A 24,285-nucleotide genomic window follows, 5' to 3' on the forward strand; every position below is an offset into this window, starting at 1 on the left:
GACAGTGGGGACATGGTGGGGACACACGGGGACATGGTGGGGACACACGGGGACATGGTGGGGACACACGGGGACATTCAGGGACATCGTGGGGACAAGGGTCAGGGAACAGCGGGGACATGGTGGGGACACAGGGACATGGTGGGGACATCGTGGGGACACGGGGGACATGGTGGTGACACACGGGGACACTCAGGGGACATTGTGGGGACACACGGGGACATGCAGGGATATCGTGGGGACAGGGGTTAGGGACAGTAGGGACATGGTGGGGACATGGTGGGGACACTCACGGATATCGTGGGGACAGGGGGGACATGGTGGGGATACACGGGGACACTCAGGGATATCGTGGGGACAGGGGGGACATTGTGGGGACACACGGGGACACACAAAGACACAAGGATATCATGGGGACATGGGTCAGGGACAGCGGGGACATGGTGGAGACAGCGGGCCAGGGGTGGCACTGGGACATGGTGGGGACACAGGGGTACAGCACCAGGACACCCTGAGACACCCCCAGGACACTGTGTGACATCCCTGGGACATGCAGGGACACCCCCAGGACACTGTGTGACATCCCTGGCACACTGTGGGACACCCTGGGACATGTAGGGACACTCCTGGAACACTGTGACATCCCTGGGACATGGAAAGACACTGCAGAACACTGTGTGACATCCCTAGGACATGCAGGGACACCCCCAGGACACTTTGTGACACCTCTGGGACATGCAGGGACACCCCCAGTGTGACATCCCTGAGACAAGCAGGGACACTGTGTGACATCCCCGGGACACTGTGTGACACCCCTGAGACACTGTGTGACATCCCTGGGACACTGTGTGACATCTCTGAGACATGCAGGGACACTGTAGGACACCCCTGGGATATGCAGGGACACTGTAGGACACCCCTGGGACATGCAGGGACACCCCCAGGACACTGTGTGACATCCCTGAGACACTGTGTGACACTCTAGGACACACAGGGACACCCCTGGGACACTGCGTGACACCCCTGGGACTCTGCAGGACACCCCAGGACACCATGTGACACCCCTGGGACACCGTGTGACACCCCCAGGACACTGCAGGACACCCCTGGGACACTGTGTGACACCCTGGGACACACGCGGACACCCCTAGGATACCGTGTGACACTGCATGACACCCCTGGGACTCTGCAGGACACCCCCAGGACACCGTGTGACACCCCTGGGACATGCAGGGACACTGTGTGACATCCCTGGGACACTGTGTGACATCCCTGGGACATGGAGAGACACTGCAGGACACTCCTGGGACACTGTGTGACACCCCTGGGACGTGCAGGGACACTGTGTGACATCCCTGGGACACGCAGGGACACCACAGGACACTGTGTGACATCCCTGGGACAAATGGGGACACTGTGTGACATCCCTGGGACACTGTGTGACACCCCTGAGACACTGTGTGACATCCCTAGGACATGCAGGGACACTGCAGGACACCCCAGGGACACTGTGTGACACTGCGTGACACCCCTGGGACAAGCAGGGACACCCCCAGGACACCGTGTGACACCCCTGGGACATGCAGGGACACTGTGTGACACCCTTGAGACACTGTGTGACATCCCTGGGACACTGTGTGACACCACAGGACACTGTGTGACATCTCTGGGACATGCAGGGACACTGTGTGACACCTCTGGGACACTGCAGGGACACCCCTGGGACACTGTGTGACATCCCTGGGACAAACAGGGACACTGTAGGACACCCCTGGGACATGCAGGGACACTGTGTGACATCCCTGGGACACCGTGTGACACCCCCGGGACACTGTGTGACATCCCTGAGACATGCAGGGACACTGCAGGACACCCCCAGGACACCATGTGACATCCCTGGCACATGCAGGGACACTGTGTGACATCCCTGGGACACTGTGTGACATCCCTGGGACAAGGAGAGACACTGCAGGACACTCCTGGGACACTGTGTGACATCCCTGGGACAAGGAGAGACACTGCAGGACACTCCTGGGACACCGTGTGACACCCCTGGGACACGCAGGGACACCACAGGACACTGTGTGACATCCCTGGGACACTGTGTGACATCCCTGGGACACTGTGTGACATCCCTGGGACACTGTGTGACACCCCTGGGACGTGCAGGGACACTGTGTGACACCCCTGGGACACTGTGTGACACCCCTGGGACACCATGTGACACCCCTGGGACACCGTGTGACATCCCTGGGACATGCAGGGACACCCCCAGGACACCGTGTGACACCCCTGGGACATGCAGGGACACTGTGTGACACCCCTGGGACACCGTGTGACATCCCTGGGACATGCAGGGACACCACAGGACACCCCCAGGACACTGTGTGACATCCCTGGGACATGCAGGGACACTGCAGGACACCCCTGGGACACGCAGGGACACCACAGGACACTGTGTGACATCCCTGGGACATGGAGAGACACTGCAGGACACTCCTGGGACACTGTGTGACACCCCTGGCACATGCAGGGACACTGTGTGACATCCCTGAGACACTGTGTGACATCTCTGGGACACGCAGGGACACCCCTGGGACACTGCAGGACACCCCCAGGACACTGTGTGACATCCCTGGGACAAACAGGGACACTGTAGGACACCCCTGGGACATGCAGGGACACTGTGTGACAGCCGCAGGACACTGTGTGACATCTCTGAGACATGCAGGGACACTGCAGGACACCCCTGGGACATGCAGGGACACCCCTGGGACACTGTGTGACACCCCCAGGACACTGTAGGAAATCCCTGGGACACCGTGTGACACCCCGGGACACACGGGGACACCCCTAGGATACCGTGTGACACTGCATGACACCCCTGGGACTCTGCAGGACACCCCCAGGACACCGTGTGACACCCCTGGGACATGCAGGGACACTGTGTGACATCCCTGGGACACTGTGTGACATCTCTGGGACATGCAGGGACACCACAGGACACTGTGTGACACCCCTGAGACACTGTGTGACATCTCTGGGACACGCAGGGACACCCACTGGGACACTGGAGGACACCCCTGGGACACGGTGTGACACCCCTGGGACAAACAGGGACACTGTAGGACACCCCTGGGACATGCAGGGACACTGCAGGACACGCCAAGGACACTGTGTGACATCCCTGGGACAAACAGGGACACTGTAGGACACCCCTGGGACAGCATGCGACACCCCTGGGACAAGCAGGGACACCCCTGGGACACTGGGACACCCCTGGGACAAGCAGGGACACCACAGGACACCCCAGGGACACTGTGTGACACCCCTGGAACACCGTGTGACACCCCTGGGACACGATGTGACATCCCTGGGACATGCAGTGACACCATGTGACACCCCCAGGACACCCTTGGGACACTGTGTGACACTCTGGGACACACGGGGACATCCCTGGGACACTGCGTGACACCCCTGGGACTCTGCAGGACACCATGTGACACCCCTGGGACACCGTGTGACACCCCTGGGACATAGGGAGACACTGCAGGACACTCCCAGGACACTGTGTGACACCCCTGGGACAAACAGGGACACTGTAGGACACCCCTGGGATGTGCAGGGACACTGTGTGACATCCCTGGGACACTGTGTGACATCTCTGAGACACTGTGTGACATCCCTGGGACATGGAGAGACACCACAGAACACGCCCTGGGACACTGTGTGACATCTCTGGGACACGATGTGACATCCCTGGGACATGCAGTGACACCATGTGACATCCCCAGGACACCCTTGGGACACTGTGTGACACTCTGGGACACTGCGTGACACCCCTGGGACACACAGGACACCCCCAGGACACCGTGTGACCCCATGTGACCCCATGTGACCCCGTGTGACCCCGTGTGACCCCGTGTGACACCCCTGGGACCCTGTGTGACCCTGTGTGGTCCCGTGTGGCCCTGTGTGACACCCCCAGGACACCGTGTGGCCCCGTGTGACCCCGTGTGACCCTGTGTGACCCCAGTGACCCCGTGTGGCCCCATGTGACACCCCTGGGACCCCGTGTGACCCTGTGTGGCCCCGTGTGACACCCCTGGGACCCCGTGTGGCCCCGTGTGACACCCCTGGGACCCTGTGTGACCCTGTGTGACCCCGGTGGCCCCGGTGGCCCCGGTGGCCCTGTCCCACCTGCACGTCCCCGATCTGGTGCATGACACAGGGCAGTTGGTTCATCTGCTCCAGGAACGCCCGAAGCTCCTCCAGCGTCAGCGCCGGCGCGGGGACCCTGCGGGGACAGGGACACTGCTGGGACACAGGGACACTGCTGGGACACACAGGGACACTGCTGGGACACAGGGACACTGCTGGGACACAGAGGGGACAGGGACACTGCTGGGACACAGGGGACACACAGGGGGGGACAGGGACACTGCTGGGACACAGGGACACTGCTGGGACATAGGGACACTGCAGGGGACAGGGACACTGCTGGGACACACAGGGGACACTGTGGGGACAGGGACACTGCTGGGACACACAGGGGACACTGCTGGGACACAGGGACACTGCTGGGACACAGGGACCCTGCGGGGACAGGGACACTGCTGGGACACACAGGGGACACTGTGGGGACAGGGACACTGCTGGGACACACAGGGGACACACAGGGGACAAGGACACTGCTGGGACAGGGACACTGCTGGGACAGGGACACTGCTGGGACACAGGGACACTGCTGGGACACAGGGGACACACAGGGGACACTGCAGGGACACTGGGGACAAGGACACTGCTGGGACACACGGGGACACTGCTGGGACACAGAGGGGACAGGGACACTGCTGGGACACAGGGACACTGGGGACAGGGACACTGCTGGGACACAGGGGACAAAGAGGGGACAGGGACACTGCTGGGACACAGGGACCCTGCTGGGACACAGGGGACACACAGGGGACACTGCAGGGACAGGGACCCTGTGGGGACAGGGACACTGCTGGGACACAGGGGACAAAGAGGGGACACAGGGACACTGCTGGGACACACAGGGGACAGGGACACTGCTGGGACATAGGGGACACACAGGGGACACTGCTGGGACATAGGGACACTGTGGGGACAGGGACACTGTGGGGACAGGGACACTGCGGGGACACAGGGACACTGGGGACAGGGACACTGCTGGGACACAGGGACACTGCTGGGACACACAGAGGGGACAGGGACACTGCTGGGACACACAGGGGACACTGCTGGGACACAGAGTGGACAGGGACGCACACAAAGTTGTCCATGGGGACAGGACAGAGACACCAAGGTGTCCATGGGGACAGCACAGGGACACAGGAATGTCCAACATCCATGGGGACAGGATGGGGACATGAAGGTGTCTGTGGGGACAGGACAGGGACACAGGAGTGTCCAGGATGCACAGAGGACAGGACAGGGACACCAAGGTGTCCATGGTGACAGGACAGGGACACCAAGGTGTCCATGGGGACAGGACAGGGACACCAAGGTGTCCATGGGGACAGGACAGGGACACAGACAGAGGACAGGACAAGGACACCAAAGTGTCCATGGGGACAGAACAAGGGTACGAAGGTGTCCATGGGGACAGGAGAGGGACAGCAAGGTGTCCATGGGGACAGCACAGGGACACCAAGGTGTCCATGGGGACAGCACAGGGACACAGTGAAGCACAAAAGGACCAGGAAACCGATACAACAGGACAGGCACAGGGAGAGGGACCCAGCACGGGGACACCGAGCTGCTGGGGACAGCTGGGGACAGCTGGGGACACTGAGGGGACAGTTGGGGACATGGTGGGGACAGAGATGGGATGGGGACATGGGGACAGATGGAAGATGTACAGGGGAGAGCATGGAGACATGAAGGTGTCCATGGGGACAGGACAGGGACACAGGGAAGCACAAGAGGACCAGGAAACCAAGACAACAGGACAGGCACAGGGAGAGGGACCCAGCACAGCGACACCGAGCTGCTGGGGACAGCTGGGGACAGCTGGGGACACCATGGGGACACTGAGGGGACAGGGATGGGTTGGGGACATGGGGACAGATGGAAGATGTACAGGGGACAGGATGGGGACATGGATGGGATGGGGACGTGGAGGGGGATGGGGACAGTGGAAGATCTACAGGGAATGGGATGGGGACATGAAAGTGTCCATGGGGACAGGATAGGGACACAGGAATGTCCAACGTCCATGGGGACAGGACAGGGACATGGAGGTGTCCAAGATCTGTGGGGACAGCACAGGGACATGAAGGTGTCCATGGGGACAGGACAGGGACACCAAGGCACCCATGGGGACAGCACAGGGACATGGGGGTGTCCGTGGGGACAGCACAGGGACACAGGGAAGCACAAAAGGACCACAAAACCGAGACAACAGGACAGGCACAGGGAGAGGGACCCAGCACAGCGACACCGAGCTGCTGGGGACAGCTGGGGACACTGAGGGGACAGCTGGGGACACCGAGGGGACAGTTGGGGACACAGACCCTGTCTCCTGGGAGCTGATGAGCCCCAGCGCCTCGGAGACGCAGCGCTCGGCCTGGCGCAGGCAGCCCTTGAGGCGGTGCAGCAGCTCGTTCTCGGGGAACTTGCGCTCCCGCGCCTCCGACTCCAGCGCCCGCAGCTCCTCCAGCGCTGCCCGGGCACGGATGGGGGTCAGGGCGGGGTTTGGAACCCCCCAGAAACCCCTGAGCCTCCCACTGAGCCCCCCAAAAATCCCCTGAGACCCCCAAAATCCCCCTGAACCCCGAAAATCCCCCTGAACCCCCAAAATCCCTGCACAGCCTCCCGTGCGTCTGACTCCAGCGCCCGCAGCTCCTCCAGCGCTGCCCGGGCACGGATGGGGGTCAGGGCGGGGTTTGGAACCCGCCTGAGCCCCCCAAAAATCCCCTGAGCCCCCCAAATCCCCTGAGACCCCAAAAATCCCTGCACAGCCTCCCACGCCTCCGACTCCAGCGCCCGCAGCTCCTCCAGCGCTGCCCGGGCACGGTCAGGGGGTCAGGGTGGGGTTTGGAACCCCCCAGAACCCCCTGAACCCACCCTGAGCCCCGCAAAAACCCCCTGAGCCCCCAAAATCAACCCCTGAAAATCCCCTGAGCCCCCCAGAAGGCCCTGAGCTCCTCACTGAGCCCCCCAAAATCCCCCTGAACCCCCAAAATCCCTGCACAGCCTCCTGTGCGTCTGACTCCAGCGCCCGCAGCTCCTCCAGCGCTGCCCGGGCACGGATGGGGGTCAGGGCGGGGTTTGGAACCCCCCAGAACCCCCTGAGCCCCCAAAACCAACCCCTGAACATCCCCCTGAGCTCCCCAAAACGCCCCTGAACACTTCTGAGACCCCAGAACCATCCCAAAGCCCCCCTGAACCCCACAAAACGCCCCTGAGTACCCCAGAGTACCCCTGAACTGTCCCAGAACCCCCCCCCCGAGACCCCAGGACCATCCCCAAACCCCCTTGAGCCTCCCTAAAACCCCTCTGAGCCCCCAAACACACCCCTGAAGCCCGCAAAACCCCTCCAAGCCCTCCAAACCCCCCAAAACCCCCCCAGAGCCCCCTGAACCACTCCCAAAACCCTCCCTGAACCCCCCCAAACCCCTCCAGAGCCCCCCTGAACCCCCCCAAACCCTCATGAGCCCTCCCCAAACCCCCTCAAATCCCCCCTAGCCCCCCCAAATCCCCCTGTACTCCCCCAAACCCCCCCAGAACCCCCTGAACCCCTCCCAAAATCCCCCCTGAACCCCTCCAAACCCCCATGAGCCCTCCCAAAACCCCCCAGAGCCCCCCTGTACCCCTCCAAACCCTCATGAGCACCCCCTGAACCCCCCCAGAGCCCCCTGACCCCACCCAAAACTCCCCCTGAACCCCCTCAAACCCCTCCAGAGCCCCCCCTGAACCCCCTCAAATCCCCCCCTTAGCCCCCAAAACCCCCCTGTACCCCCCCAAACCCCCCAAAACCCCCCTGAACCCCCCCAAACCCCTCCAGAGCCCCCCTGAGCCCCCTATAACCTCCCCAAATCCCCCAAAACCCCCTCAAATCCCCCCCTTAGCCCCCAAAACCCCCCTGTACCCCCCCAAAACCCCCCAAAACCCCCATGAGCCCCCCCAAACCCCCTCAAATCCCCCCTGAGCCCCCTATAACCTCCCCAAATCCCCCAAAACCCCCTCAAATCCCCCCCTTAGCCCCCCCAAACCCCCCAGAACCCCTCCCAAAATCCCCCTGAACCCCTCCAAACCCTCATGAGCCCCCCCAAACCCCTCCAGAGCCCCCTGAACCCCCTCAAATCCCCCTGAACCCCCATAAATCCCCCTGAACCCCCCCCAACCCCCCTCAAATCCCCCCCCTTAACCCCCCCATAACCTTCCAGAGCCCCCCCTGAACCCCCCCAAACCTCCCAAAACACCTCAGAGCCTTCTGACCCCCCCAAATCCCCCCTGAACCCCCCCAAACCCCCTCTGAGCCCTCCTCAAATCCCCTCAAATCCCCCCCAGAACCTCCCCAAAACCCTCCAGAGCCCCCTGACCCCCCTCAAATCCCCCCTGAACCCCCATAAATCCCCCTGAACCCCCCACAACCCCCCTCAAATCCCCCCCTTAACCCCCCAAAACCCCCCAGAGCCCCCCCTTAGCCCCCCAAATCCCCCTGAGCCCCCCAAACCCCCCAAATTCCCCCCCAACGCCCCTCAAATCCCCCCCTTAACCCTCCAAATCCCCCTGTACTCCCCCAAACCCCCCCAGAACCCCTCCCAAAATCCCCCTGAACCCCTCCAAACCCCCATGAGCCCTCCCCAAACCCCCCCAGAGCCCCCTGACCCCACCCAAAACTCCCCCTGAACCCCCTCAAACCCCTCCAGAGCCCCCCCAACGCCCCTCAAATCCCCCCCTTAACCCCCCAAAACCCCCCAGAGCCCCCCCTTAGCCCCCCAAATTCTCCCCCCCAGCCCCACTCACTGCGCTTGCGGCCGTCCTCCACCTCGAGGGCGATGCGCACTTTGTTGGCCCAGGTGTCGAAGGACTCTGCGCGCACCTTGAGCTTGTGCAGCATGGCCGGCAGCTCGTCCAGGGTGTAGCGGTACCTGGGGGGCACTGGGGGTCACCCCACGGCACCCAGCGCCCCCCCAAGGGGACAAACGGGACCCCCAGACTGAGCACAGGGCGGGGTTTGGGGTGTTGGGATCCAAAAAATCAACAGAGTTCTCTCGTGGGGGTGTGCGCCTTCACAGGGGCACCCCCAAATCACAGCCAAGGGCACCCCCAGACCCACAGTACCCCCAAGTCACAGCCAAGGGCACCCCCAGACCCAGGGCACCCCCAAATCGCAGCCAGGGGTCACAGCAGGACCCAGGGCACCCCCAAATCACAGCCAGGGGTCACAGCAGGACCCAGGGCACCCCCAAATCGCAGCCAGGGGTCACAGCACCCCCAAATCACAGCCAGGAGTTACAGCACCCCCAAATCACAGCCAGGGGCACCCCCAAATCACAGCCAGGGGTCATAGCCCTCCCAAATCACAGCCAGGGGCACCCCTAGACTCAGAGCACCCCCAAATCACAGCCAGGGGTCACAGCACCCCCAAATCACAGCAGGACCCAGGGCACCCCCGAATTACAGCCAGGGGCACCCCCAGATCACAGCCAGGAGTTACAGCACCCCCAAATCACAGCCAGGGGCACCCCCAAATCACAGCCAGGGGCACCCCCAGACTCAGGGCACCCCCAAATCACAGTAGGACCCAGGGCACCCCCAAATCGCAGCCAGGGCACCCCCAGACCCAGGGCACCCCCAAATTACAGCCAGGGGCACCCACAGCACCCCCAAATCACAGCCAGGGCACCCCCAGACCCACAGCACCCCCAAATTACAGCCAGGGGCACCCACAGCACCCCCAAATCACAGCAGGACTCACAGTACCCCCAAATCGCAGCCAGGGTCACAGCAGGACCCAGGGCACCCCCACATCACAGCCAGGAGTCATAGCACCCCCAAATCACAGCCAGGGACAACCCCAGACCCACAGCCCCCCCAAAATCACAGCCAGGGGCACCCCCAGACCCAGGGCACCCCCAAAATCACAGCCAGGGGTCAACCCCCCCCCCCCCAAATCACAGCCAGGGACAACCCCAGAGCCAGGGCACCTCCAAATTACAGCCAGAGTCAGAGTAGGACCCACAGCCCCCCCAAATCACAGCCAGGGGTCACAGTCCCCCCAAATCACAGCCAGGGGCACAGTAGGACCCACAGTCCCCCCAAATCACAGCCAGGGGCACAGTAGGACCCACAGTCCCCCCAAATCACAGCCAGGGGCCACAGCACCCCCAAATCGCAGTCAGGGGCACAGTAGGACCCACAGTCCCCCCAAATCACAGCAGGACCCACAGCCCCCCCAAATCACAGCCAGGGGTCACAGTCCCCCCAAATCACAGCCAGGGGCACAGTAGGACCCACAGTTCCCCCCCCAAATCACAGCCAGGGGCACCCCCAGACCCACAGCACCCCCAAATCACAGCCAGGGGTCACAGCAGGACCCACAGCACCCCCAAATCACAGCCAGGGGTCACAGCACCCCCAAATCACAGCCAGGGGCACCCCCAGACCCAGGGCACCCTCAAATCACAGCCAGGGGCACCCCCAGACCCAGGGCACCCCAAAATCACAGCCAGGGGCACCCCCAGACTCACAGCATCCCCCCAAATCACAGCCAGGGGTCACAGCAGGACCCAGGGCACCCCCAAATCACAGCAGGATCCACAGTCCCCCCAAATCACAGCCAGGGGTCACAGCAGGACCCACAGCCCCCCCAAATCACAGCCAGGGGTCACAGCACCCCCAAATCACAGCAGGACCCAGAGCACCCCCAAATCACAGCCAGGGGCACCTCCAGACCCAGAGCACCCCCAAATCACAGCCAGGGGCACCCCCAGACTCACAGCACCCCCAAATCACAGCCAGGGGCACCCCCAGACTCACAGCACCCCCAAATCACAGCCAGGGGCACCCCCAGACTCACAGCACCCCCAAATCACAGCCAGGGGTCACAGCAGGACCCATAGCCCCCCCAAAATCACAGCCAGGGGTCACAGCACCCCCAAATCGCAGTCAGGGGCACCCCCAGACCCAGGGCACCCCCAAATCACAGCCAGGGGCACCCACAGCACCCCCAAATCACAGCCAGGGGCACCCACAGCCCCCCCAGTTCGACCCCACGTGTGTCCCCAGGGTCACATCAAGGTCCCCAACACCCCAAAACCTCACCCCAAATCTTACAGTGCCCCCCAAGGGCACATCAGCACCCCCAAATCCCCTCTCCCAGCCCCCCAAATCTCTTTCCCAGCCCCCCCAAACCCCTCCCCCAGCCCCCCAAACTCCCCTCCCAGCTCTCCAAACCCCTCTCCCAGCCCCTCAAACCCCCCTCCCAGCTCCCCAAAATCCTCTCTCCAAGCCCCCCAAAATCCTTCTCAGCCCCTCAAAACCCCTCTCCCAGCCCCCAGACTCCTCTCCCAGACCCCAAATCCTCTCTCCAAGCTCCCCAAATTTCTATCCCAGCCCCCCAAACCCCTCTCCAAACCCCCCCAACCCCTCTCCCAGCCCCCCAAACCCCTCTCCAAACCCCCCCAACCCCTCTCCCAGCCCCCCAAACCCCTCTCCCAGCCCCCCCAAGCCCCCCAAACCCCTCTCCCAGCCCCCCAAACCCCTCTCCCAGCCCCCCAAGCCCCCCAACCCCCCTCCCACCCCCCCAAAGCCCCCAGCCCCCCACCTGAGGTACTGCTTGCTGCGGGGGCACTTGCACAGGTCGTCCATGTGGTAGAGGCAGACCAGGCCCTGGGGACAGTCGTAGCAGGCCAGGGCTGACAGGAAACAGGTGGTCTTGCATTTGTCACACTGCCTCTCATCATCAGGCAGCAGCTCAAAGGCCTCACGTTCTGCCTCTGTGATGCCCTGGGGGGGCAAAAAAAAATGGATATCAGACCCTCCCGTGGAGATTTTGGGGTGTGCCCTGCATCCCCAAACACTTCTTGATCTCCTGAGTGGGATAAAAATTTCCCCCTGTGGGTCCAACCCTTCCTGCTCTGCCTCTGTGATGCACTGGAAGGGCAAAAAAAATGGATATCAAACCCCCCCATGGAGGTTTTGGGGTGTCCCCTGCATCCCCAAACACTTCTTGATCCCCTGAGTGGGATAAAAATTCCCTCCTGCAGCCTCAACCCTTCCTGTTCCACCTCTGTGATGGTCTGAGGGGGCAAAAAAATGGATATCAGACCCCCCCATGGAGGTTTTGGGGTGTCCCCTGTACTCCCCCAAGTCCTTCTTGATCCCCTGAGTGGGATAAAAATTCTGTCAGATTCCCCCCTGTGGGTCCAACCCTTCCTCCTCTGCACATGGGATGCACTGGGGGGCAAAAAATTGGATATCAGATCCCCCCGTGGAGGTTTTGGGGTGTCCCCTGCACTCCCAAGCACATTCTGATCCCCTGAGTGGGATGAAGATTCCCCCCTGTGGGTCCAACCCTTCCTGTTCTGCCTCTGTGATGCCCTGGGGGGGCAAAAAAAGGGATATTAGACCCCCTTCATGGAGATTTTGGGGTGTCCCCTGCACCCCCAAGTCCTTCTTGATCTCCTGAGTGGGATAAAAATTCTGTCAGATTCCCCCCTGTGGGTTCAACCCTTCCTGCTCTGTCTCTGTGATACCCTGGGGGGGGCAAAAAAAGGGACATCAGACCCCCCCATGGAGATTTTTTTGCACCTCCAAACACATTCTGATCCCCTGAGTGGGATAAAAATTCTGTCAGATTCCCCCTGTGGGTTCAACCCTTCCTGTTCTGCCCCCTGGGATGCACTGGGGGGCAAAAAATTGGATATCAGATCCCCAAATGGAGGTTTTGGGGTGTCCCCTGCTCCCCCAAGCACATTCTGATCTCCTGAGTGGGATAAAAATTCTCCCCCGTGGGTCCAACCCTTCCTGTTCTGTCTCTGTGATGGTCTGAGGGGGCAAAAAAATGGATATCAGACCCCCCCATGGAGATTTTGGGGTGTCCCCTGCACCCCCAAGCAGATTCTGATCTCCTGAGTGGGATAAAAATTCCCCCCTGTGGGTCCAACCCTTCCTGCTCTGCCCCCTGGGATGCACTGGGAGGGCAAAAAAAGGGATATTAGACCCCCCCCATGGAGATTTTTTTGCACCTCCAAACACATTCTGATCCCCTGAATGGGATAAAAATTCTGTCACATTCCCCCTGTGGGTCCAACCCTTCCTGCTCTGCCTCTGTGATGCCCTGGGGGGGCAAAAAAAAAGGGATATTAGATCCCCCCATGGAGATTTTGGGGTGTCCCCTGTACCCCAACTCCTCCACAAGCCCCTCAGGGTGGCACAAACACGACTCTCAACCCTTCCCAGAGCTTTTGGGGTCCCCCAGTCCCTCTGTGACCCCCTCAGGGTGACACAAACACCCCCCTCACCCCTTTCCCAGAAATGCTGGGGTTCCCTAAGGACCCATAATCCCCCGAGGGTGACACAAACACCCCCCTCAACCTTTCCCCAGAGCTTTTGGGGTCTCCCAACCCTTCTGTGACCCCTGGAGGATGCCCCCAACACCCCCCTCACCCCTTCCCCAGAACTTTTGGGGTTCCCTCAGCACACCCAAACCTTCCACAACCCCCTGAGGGTGGCACAAACATCCCCCTCACCACTTTCCCAGAAATTTTGGGGTCCTCCAACCCCTCCATAACCCCCTCAGGGTGACACAACCACCACCCTCAACCCTTCCCAGAGCTTTTGGGGTTCCCTCAGCACCCTGAACCCCTCCATAACCTCCTGAGGATGGCACAAACACAACCCTCACCCTTTCCCAGAGCTTTTGGGGTTCCTCAATCTCTTCACAACCCCCTGAGAGTGGCACAAACATCCCCCTCACCCTTTCCCCAGAAATTCTGGGCCCTCCCCAACCCCTCTGTTACCCCCTGAGGGTGACACAAACACCCCTCTCACCCCTTCCCCAGAGCTTTTGGGGTTCCTCAATCCCTTCACAACCCCCTGAGGGTGACACACACACAATCCTCCCCCCTTCCCCAGAAATTCTGGGTACCCCAAACCCTCTGTGACCCCTTTAACGTGACAAACACCCCCCTCCACCCCTTCCCCAGAACTTTTGGGGTCCCCCAACCCCTCTGTGACTCCCTGAGGGTGACATAACCACAACCCTCACCCTTTCCCCAGAGCTTTTGGGGTCTCCCAACCCTTCTGTGACCCCTGGAGGGTGCCCCCAACACCCTCCTCACCCCTTCCCAGAACTTTTGGGGTTCCCTCAGCACACCCAAACCTTCCACAACCCCCTGAGGGTGGCACAAACATCCCCCTCACCACTTTCCCAGAAATTTTGGGGTCCTCCAACCCCTCCACAACCCCCTCAGGGTGACACAAGTACAACCCTCACCCTGAGAGAGACACAACCACCACCCTCACCCTTTCCCAGTGCTTTTGGGGTGCCCCTAACACCCCTCTTACCCTTTCCCCAGAGCTTTTGGGGTTCCTCAATCCCTTCCCAACCCCCTCAGGGTGACACAAACACATCCCTCACCCCTTCCCCAGAGCTTTTGGGGTCTCCCAACCCTTCTGTGACCCATGGAGGGTGCCCCCAACACCCCCCTCACCCCTTCCCCAGAAATTCTGGGTATCCCAAACCCTCAGTGACCCCTTTAATGTGACAAACACCCCCCTCCACTCCTTCCCCAGAACTTTTGGGGTCCCCCAACTTCTCTGTGACCTCCTCAGGGTGATACAAACACAGTCCTCACCCCTTCCCCAGAACTTTTGTTGTCCCCAAACCCCTCTGTGACCTCCTGAGGGTGACACAACCACAACCCTCCACCACTTCCCCAGAACTTTTGGGGTCCCCCAACTCCTCTGTGACCCCCTCAGGGTGACATAACCACAACCCTCACCCTTTCCTTGGAGCTTTTGGGGTCCCCCCACCCCTCCACAACCCCTGAGGGTGACACAAACATCCCCCTCACCCTTCCCCAGAGCTTTTGGGGTCCCCCCACCCCTCTGTGATCCCCTGAGAGTGCCCCTAACACCCCCCTCACCCCTTCCCCAGAAATTCTGGGTACCCCAAACCCTCTGTGACCCCTTTAACGTGACAAACACCCCTCTCCACCCCTTCCCCAGAACTTTTGGGGTCCCCCAACTTCTCTGTGACCCCCTCAGGGTGACACAACCACCACCCTCACCCTTTCCCCAGAGCTTTTGGGGCCTCCCACGCCCTCTGTGACACCCTCAGGGTGGCACAAGCACAACCCTCACCCTGAGAGAGACACAACCACCACCCTCACCTTTTCCCTGTGCTTTTGGGGTGCCCCTAACACCCCTCTCACCCTTTCCCCAGAGCTTTTGGAGTCCCCCAACCCCTCTGTGACTCCCTGAGGGTGACACAAACACAACCCTCACCCCTTCTCCAGAACTTTTGGGGTCCCCCAACCCCTCTGTGACTCCCTGAGGGTGACACAAACACAACTCTCACCCTGAGAGAGACACAACCACCACCCTCACCCCTTCCCTAGAGCTTTTGGGGTTCCTCAATCCCTTCAGAACTCCCTCAGGGTGGCACAAACACAACCCTCACCCCTTCCCCAGAACTTTTGGGGTCCCCCAACCCCTCCATAATCCCCTCAGGGTGACACAACCACCACCCTCACCCCTTCCTCAGAGCTTTTGGGGCCCCCAACCCCTCTGTGACCCCCTGAGAGTGCCCCTAACACCCCCCTCACACTTTCCCCAGAAATTTTGGGGTTCCCTAAGGACCCATAACTCCCTGAGGGTGACACAAACTTCCCTCCCACCCTCTCCCCAGAGCTTTTTGGGGTTCCTCAATCCCTTCAGAACCCCCTGAGGGCGACACAAACACAACCCTCACTCCTTCCCCAGAAATTCTGGGGTTCCCCAACCCCTCTGTGACCCCCTCAGGGTGACATAACCACAACCCTCACCCTTTCCTCGGAGCTTTTGGGGTCCCCCCAACCCTCTGTGACCCCCTGAGGGTGACACAAGCACAACTCTCACCCCTTCCCCAGAAATTTTGGGGTTCCCTAAGGACCCATAACCCCCTCAGGGTGCCCCTAACACCCCTCTCACCCTTTCCCCAAAGCTTCTGTTGTCCCCCAACTTCTCTGTGACCCCCTGAGGGTGACACAACCACCACCCTCACCCCTTCCCCAGAAATTCTGGGGTCCCCCAAACCTTCTGTGACCCCTTTAACGTGACAAACACCCCTCTCCACCCCTTCCCCAGAACTTTTGGGGTTCCCCAACTTCTCTGTGACCCCCTCAGGGTGGCACAAACACCTCCCTCACCCCTTTCCCAGAAATGTTGGGGTTCCCTAAGGACCCATAATCCCCCGAGGGTGATACAAACACCACCCTCAACCCTTCCCCAGAGGTTTTGGGGTTCCTCAATCCCTTCAGAACCCCCTCAGGGTGGCACAAACACAACTCTCACCCAGAGAGTGACACAAGCACCACCCTCACCCTTCCCCAGAGCTTTTGGGGTTCTTCAATCCCTTCACAACCCCCTGAGGGTGACACAAGCACAACCCTCACCCTTTCCTTGAAGTTGTTGGGGTCCCCCAAACCCTCAGTGACCCCTTCAGTGTGACAAACACAACCCTCACCTTTTCCCCAGAGCTTTTGGGGTCCCCTAACCCCTCTGTGACCCCCTCAGGGTGACACAAACACAACCCTCACCCTGAGAGTGACACAACCACCACCCTCACACCTTCCCCAGAGCTTTTGGGGTTCCTCAATCCCTTCCCAACCCCCTCAGGGTGACACAGCCACAACTCTCACCCCTTCCCCAGAACTTTTGGGGATCCCTCAGCACTCTGAACACCCTCACAAGCCCCTGAGGGTGACACAACCACCACCCTCACCCTTTCCCAGAGCTTTTGGGGTGCCCCTAACACCCCTTTCACCCCTTCCCCAGAGCTTTTCAAGTCCCCCAAACCCTCTGTGACCCCCTGAGGGTGGCACAAACACAACTCTCATCCTTTCCCCAGAACTTTTGGGTTCCCTCAGCACCCTGAACCCCCTCAGGGTGACACAAACACAACCCTCACCCTTTACCCAGAGATTTTGGGATCTCCCAACCCTTCTGTGACCCCCTCAGGGTGCCCCCAACACCCCCCTCACCCCTTCTCCAGAACTTTTGGGTTCCCTCAGCACCCTGAACCCCCTGAGGGTGACACAAGCACAACCCTCACCCCTCCCCAGAGCTTTTAGGGTCCCCCAACTTCTCTGTGACCCCCTCAGGGTGACATAACCACAACCCTCACCCTTTCCTCGGAGCTTTTGGGTTCCCCCCACCCCTCTGTGACACCCTCAGGGTGACACAAACACAACCCTCACCCTTTCCCCAGAAATTTTGGGGTCTCCCAACCCCTCTGTGACCCCTGGAGGGTGCCCCCAACACGCCCCTCACCCATTCCCCAGAGCTTTTGGGGTCCTCCAACCCCTCTGTGACCTCCTGAGAGTGACACAAACATCCCCCTCACCCTTTCCCCAGAAATTCCGAGGCCCCCCAACCCCTCTGTGACCCCACCCCAGATGTCCCCTTACCCCTCCCCCACCCAGGTGACCCCCCACCCCCCATTTCCAGGGCTGTCCCCACCTTTTCCAGCAGGGCCTTGCGCAGCTTGCGCTCCTCCTGCACCAGCACGAACATCTCCTTGTGCACGGCGGCCGCCAGGTTCAGGTCCAGCTTCTCGGGGCTGGCGGCCATCTTACAGATCAGCTCCTCGTGCGAGAACACGCAGTAACGGCGCAGGCGGCGGTAGTGCTCGATGCACTGGCGGCCTGCAGGGAGCTGAAATGGGGGTCAGGGGGGCCACAAAAATGGGGGGACCCACAAAACCTTCTAAACACCATCCTGAACCCAGCTGGGCACCCCCAAACCTGGGAACCCCCTGTGTCACTGCCAGGGCAGTGCTCGATGCACTGACGGCCTGCAGGGAGCTGGAGAGGGGATCAGAGCGTTCTCAAAATCTGGGGGACCCCTAAACACAGCCATGAACCCTGCCAGGGAAACCTGGCTCAAACTGCAGAGCTGAACTCCCAAACCTGGGAACCCCCCATGAACTCAACTGGGCAGTGCTCGATGCACTGACAGCCTGCAGGGAGCTGTAACAGGGGTCAGAGCATTCTCAAAATCTGGGGGACACCCTAAACACAACCATGAACCCAGCTGGCCACCCCCAAACCTGGGAACCCCCCCATGAATTCAACTGGGTAGTGCTCGATGCACTGACGGCCTGCAGGGAGCTGGAATGGGGATCAGAGGATCCCCAAAATCGGGGGGAACCTCTAAACACAGCCCTAAAACAAGGGCTGAACCCCCTGTGTCACTGCCAGGGCAGTGCTCGATGCACTGTCTGCCTGCAGGGAGCTGGAGAGGGGATCAGAGCGTTCTCAAAATCTGGGGAACCCCTAAACACAGCCCTGAACCCAGGGCTGAACCCCCAAACCTTGGAAGCCCTCTGTACCCCCAGATCAGGTAATGCTCGATGCACTGACGGCCTGCAGGGAGCTGCAACGGGGGTCAGGGGGGGTCCAAAATCTGGGGGAACCTCAAAACACAGCCATGAACCCTGCCAGGGAAACCTGGCTCAAACTGCAGAGCTGAACTCCCAAACCTGGGAACCCCCCATGAACTCAACAGGGCAATGCTCGCTGCACTGGCGGCCTGCAGGGAGCTGAAATGGGGGTCAGGGGGTCCTGAAAGTCTGGGGGAACCTCTAAACATAGTCCTGAACCAGAGCTGCTGAACCCCCAAATCTGAGATATTTCTCTGTGTCACTGGCAGGGCAGTGCTCGATGCACTGTTGGCCTGCAGGGAGCTGCAACGGGGGTCAGAGCATTCTCAAAATCTGGGGAACCCCTAAACATAGTCCTGAACCAGAGCTGAACCCCCTGTGTCACTGACAGGGCAGTGCTCGATGCACTGACGGCCTGCAGGGAGCTGGAGAGGGGATCAGAGCATTCCCAAAATCTGGGGGACACCCTAAACACAGTCCTGAACCCAGCTGGGCATCCCCAGGGCTGAACCCCCAAATCTGGGAACACCCCCATGCACTGAATGGAGCTGGGCACTGACAGTGCTCAATGCACTGACGGCCTGCAGGGAGCTGCAACGGGGGTCAGGGGGGGCCCAAAAATCTGGGGGACACCCTAAACACAGCCATGAACGCAGCTGCTGAACTCCCTGTGTCACTGACAGGGCAGTGCTCGATGCACTGACGGCCTGCAGGGATCTGCAACGGGGGTCAGGGGGTCCCAAAAATCGGGGGGACACCCTAAACACAGCCCTAAAACAAGGGCTGAACCCCCAGGGCTGTATCCCCAAACCTGGGAACCCGCTGTGTCACTGACTGGCAGTGCTCGATGCACTGTCTGCCTGCAGGGAGCTGGAAAGGGGGTCAGGGGGTCCCCAGAATCTGGGGGACACCCTAAACACAGCCCTAAACCCAGTTGCTGAACCTCCAAACCTTGGAACCCCACCATGCACTGAACTGAGCAGTGCTCAATGCACTGACGGCCTGCAGGGAGCTGGAGAGGGGGTCAGAGCATTCTCAAAATCTGGGGGACCCCTAAACACAGCCCTGAACCAGAGCTGAACCCCCAGGGCTGTATCCCCAAACCTGGGAACCCCCTGTGTCACTGACAGGGCAGTGTTCGATGCACTGACGGCCTGCAGGGAGCTGCAACGGGAGTCAGAGCATTCCCAAAATCTGGGGGAACCCCGAAACACAGCCCTGAACCCAGCTGGGCACCCCCAAACCTGGGAACCCCCCATGCACTGAATGGAGCTGGGCACTGACAGGGCAGTGCTTGATGCACTGTCTGCCTGCAGGGAACTGGAAAGGGGGTCAGGGGGTCCCCAAAAACACAGCCAAAAACACAGGGGGACACCCTAAACACAGCCCTGAACCCCCTGTGTCACTGCCAGGGCAGTGCTCGATGCACTGTCGGCCTGCAGGGAGCTGTAACAGGGGTCAGGGGGGGCCCAAAAATGGGGGAACCCCCAAAACCTTCTAAACCCCACCTTGAACCTAGTTGAACACTCCCAAACCTGGGAACCCCCAAACCTGGGAACACCTCCCATGCACTGAATGGAGCTGGGCACTGACAGTGCTCGATGCACTGTTGGCCTGCAGGGATTTGGAAAGGGGGTCAGGGGGTCCCAAAAATGGGGAGACCCTCAAAACCCTTTAAAGAGAGTCCTGAACCCTGCCAGGGAAACCTGGCTCAAACTGCAGGGCTGAACCCCCAAACCTGGGAACCCCCCATGAACTCAACAGGGCAATGCTCGCTGCACTGACAGCCTGCAGGGAGCTGGAGAGGGGGTCAGGGGGGGCCCAAAATCTGGGGGGACACCCTAAACACAGCCCTGAACCCAGCTGGGCACCCCCAAAGCTGGGAACCCCTCTGTACCCCCAGACCAGGTAATGCTCGATGCACTGATGGCCTGCAGGGAGCTGGAATGGGGATCAGAGCATTCCCAAAATCTGGGGGGACACCCTAAACACAGCCCTGAACCCAGCTGGGAACCCCCAAACCTGGAAAACCCCCATGAATTCAACTGGGCAGTGCTCGATGCACTGACGGCCTGCAGGGAGCTGTAACGGGGGTCAGGGGGGCCCCAAAATCTGGGGGACACCCTAAACACAGCCCTGAACCCAGCTGGGCACCCCCAGAGCTGAACCCCCAAACCTGGGAACACCCCCATGAATTCAACTGGGTAGTGCTCGATGCACTGACGGCCTGCAGGGAGCTGTAAGGGGGGTCAGGGGGTCACAAAAATCTGGGGGACACCCTAAACACAGCCCTGAACCCAGGGCTGAACCCCCTGTGTCACTGACAGGGCAGTGCTCGATGCACTGTCGGCCTGCAGGGAGCTGTAACAGGGGTCAGGGGGGTCACAAAATCTGGGGGAACCCCTAAACACAGCCCTGAACCAGAGCTGAGCATCCCCAAACCTGGAAAACCCCCATGAATTCAACTGGGCAGTGCTCGATGCACTGACGGCCTGCAGGGAGCTGTAAGGGGGGTCAGGGGGTCACAAAAATCTGGGGGACACCCTAAACACAGCCCTGAACCCAGGGCTGAACCCCCAGTGTCACTGACAGGGCAGTGCTCGATGCACTGACGGCCTGCAGGGAGCTGGAGAGGGGATCAGAGCATTCCCAAAATCTGGGGAACCCCTAAACACAGCCCTGAACCCAGCTGGGCACCCCCAGAGCTGAACCCCCAAATCTGGGAACCCCCCCATGAATTCAACAGGGCAGTGCTCGATGCACTGTCTGCCTGCAGGGAGCTGAAATGGGGGTCAGGGGGTCACCAAAATCTGGGGGACACCCTAAACATAGTCCTGACCCCAGCTGGGCACCCCCAAACCTGGGAACCCCCTGTGTCACTGACAGGGCAGTGCTCGATGCACTGGCGGCCTGCAGGGAGCTGAAAAGGGGGTCAGGGGGTCACAAAAATCTGGGGGAACCCCTAAACACAGCCCTGAACCAGAGCTGAGCATCCCCAAACCTGGAAAACCCCCATGAATTCAACTGGGCAGTGCTCGAGGCACTGTCTGCCTGCAGGGAGCTGGAGAGGGGGTCAGAGCATTCCCAAAATCTGGGGGACACCCTAAACACAGCCCTGAACCCAGGGCTGAACCCCCTGTGTCACTGACAGGGCAGTGCTCGATGCACTGACAGCCTGCAGGGAGCTGAAATGGGGGTCAGGGGGTCCTGAAAGTCTGGGGGAACCTCTAAACACAGCCCTGACCCCAGCTGGGCACCCCCAGAGCTGAACCCCCAAATCTGGGAATCCCCCCATGAACTCAACTGAGTAGTGCTCGATGCACTGTCGGCCTGCAGGGAGCTGAAATGGGGATCAGAGCATTCTCAAAATCTGGGGAACCCCTAAACACAGCCCTGAACCAGAGCTGAACTCCCTGTGTCACTGCCAGGGCAGTGCTCGATGCACTGTCAGCCTGCAGGGAGCTGAAATGGGGGTCAGGGGGTCCCCAAAAATGGGGGAACCTCTAAACCCTCTGAACACATCCCTGAACCCAGCTGAGCATCCCCAAACCTGGGAACCCCCCCACGAACTCAACTGGGCAGTGCTTGATGCACTGAAGGCCTGCAGGGAGCTGGAAAGGGGGTCAGGGGGGCCACAAAAATGGGGGGACCCACAAAACCCTTTAAACAGAGTCCTGAACCCTGCCAGGGAAACCTGGCTCAAACTGCAGAGCTGAACCCCCTAACCTGGGAACCCCCTGTGTCACTGCCAGGGCAGTGCTCGATGCACTGACGGCCTGCAGGGAGCTGCAACGGGGTCAGGGGGTCCCCAAAAATGGGGGGACCCTCAAAACCCTTTAAACTGAGTCCTGAACCCTGCCAGGGAAACGTGGCTCAAATTGTAGGGCTGAACCCCCAAACCTGGGAATCCCCCATGAACTCAACTGGGCAGTGCTTGATGCACTCACGGCCTGCAGGGAGCTGGAATGGGGGTCAGAGCATTCCCAAAATCTGGGGAACCCCTAAACACAGCCCTGAACCCAGGGCTGAACCCCCTGTGTCACTGACAGGGCAGTGCTCGATGCACTGACGGCCTGCAGGGAGCTGGAGAGGGGGTCAGAACATTCCCAAAATCTGGGGGACACCCTAAACACAGCCCTGAACCCAGCTGGGTACCTCCAAACCTGGGAACCCCCTGTGTCACTGACAGGGCAGTGCTCGATGCACTGATGGCCTGTAGGGAGCTGCAAAGGGGGTCAGGGGGTCCCCAAAATCTGGGGGAACCCCTAAACCCTCTGAACACATCCCTGACCCCAGTTGGGCACCCCCAGAGCTGAACCCCCAAATCTGGGAATCCCCCCCATGTACAGAACTGGGTAGTGCTCAATGCACTGACGGCCTGCAGGGAGTTGGAATGGGGATCAGAGGATCCCCAAAATCGGGGGGAACCCCTAAACACAGCCCTAAAACAAGGGCTGAACCCCCTGTGTCACTGAAGAGGGCAGTGCTCAATGCAGTGACGGCCTGCAGGGAGCTGTAACGGGGGTCAGGGGGGCCCCAAAATCTGGGGGAACCCCTAAACACAACCCTGAACTGAGCTGGGCACCCCCAAACCTGGGAATCCCCCATGAACTCAACTGAGTAGTGCTCGATGCACTGACGGCCTGCAGGGAGCTGCAAAGGGGGTCAGGGGGGCCACAAAAATGGGGGGACCCACAAAACCTTCTAAACACCACCCTGAACCCAGCTGGGCACCCCCAAACCTGGGAACCCCTCTGTACCCCCAGAGCAGGTAATGCTCGATGCACTGTCGGCCTGCAGGGAGCTGGAGAGGGGGTCAGGGGGTCACAAAAATCTGGGGGAACCTCTGAACATAGTCCTGAACCAGAGCTGCTGAACCCCCAAATCTGAGATATCCCCCTGTGTCACTGACAGGGCAGTGCTCGATGTACTGACGGCCTGCAGGGAGCTGCAAAGGGGGTCAGAGCATTCTCAAAATCTGGGGGAACCTCTACACAGCCTGAACCCAGCTGGGCACCCCCAAACCTGGGAACCCCCCCATGAACTCAACTGGGCAGTGCTCGATGCACTGACGGCCTGTAGGGAGCTGAAAAGGGGGTCAGGGGGGCCCCAAAATCTGGGGGGACACCCTAAACACAGCCCTGAACCCAGCTGGGCATCCCCAGAGCTGAACCCCCAAATCTGAGATATCCCTCTGTGTCACTGACAGGGCAGTGCTCGATGCACTGTCGGTCTGCAGGGAGCTGGAGAGGGGGTCAGGGCATTCCCAAAATCTGGGGGACACCCTAAACACAGCCCTGAACCCAGCTGCTGAACCCCCAAACCTTGGAACCCCTCTGTACCCCCAGATCAGGTAATGCTCGATGCACTGCCTGCCTGCAGGGAGTTGGAAAGGGGGTCAGGGGATCCCAAAAATGGGGGGACACCCTAAACACAGCCCTGAACTGAGCTGGGCACCCCCAAACCTGGGAACCCCTTGTGTCACTGACAGGGCAGTGCTCGATGCACTGACAGCCTGCAGGGAGCTGCAATGGGGGTCAGGGGGTCCCCAAAAATGGGGGGACACCCTAAACACAGCCCTGAACCCAGAGCTGAGCATCCCCAAACCTGGGAACCCCCTGTGTCACTGACAGGGCAGTGCTCGATGCACTGTCGGCCTGCAG

The 24,285-nt window shown here is 60.6% G+C and overlaps 1 protein-coding gene across 1 annotated transcript in view; it reads right to left on the reverse strand.

Moving 5' to 3' along the window:
* The window catches only part of KDM5C (lysine demethylase 5C), an 84,917-nt gene that overhangs the window by 26,383 nt on the left and 34,249 nt on the right, over positions 1–24,285 (reverse strand). The window contains 5 exon segments of the mRNA XM_033083469.1: positions 4,201–4,297; positions 6,540–6,687; positions 8,998–9,122; positions 11,801–11,982; positions 17,701–17,895. Of these exon segments, the coding sequence (XP_032939360.1) occupies positions 4,201–4,297; positions 6,540–6,687; positions 8,998–9,122; positions 11,801–11,982; positions 17,701–17,895 (747 nt within the window).

Source organism: Catharus ustulatus, chromosome 32, assembly GCF_009819885.2.
Source record: "Catharus ustulatus isolate bCatUst1 chromosome 32, bCatUst1.pri.v2, whole genome shotgun sequence".
In the NCBI taxonomy this organism is placed as follows: domain Eukaryota; kingdom Metazoa; phylum Chordata; class Aves; order Passeriformes; family Turdidae; genus Catharus; species Catharus ustulatus.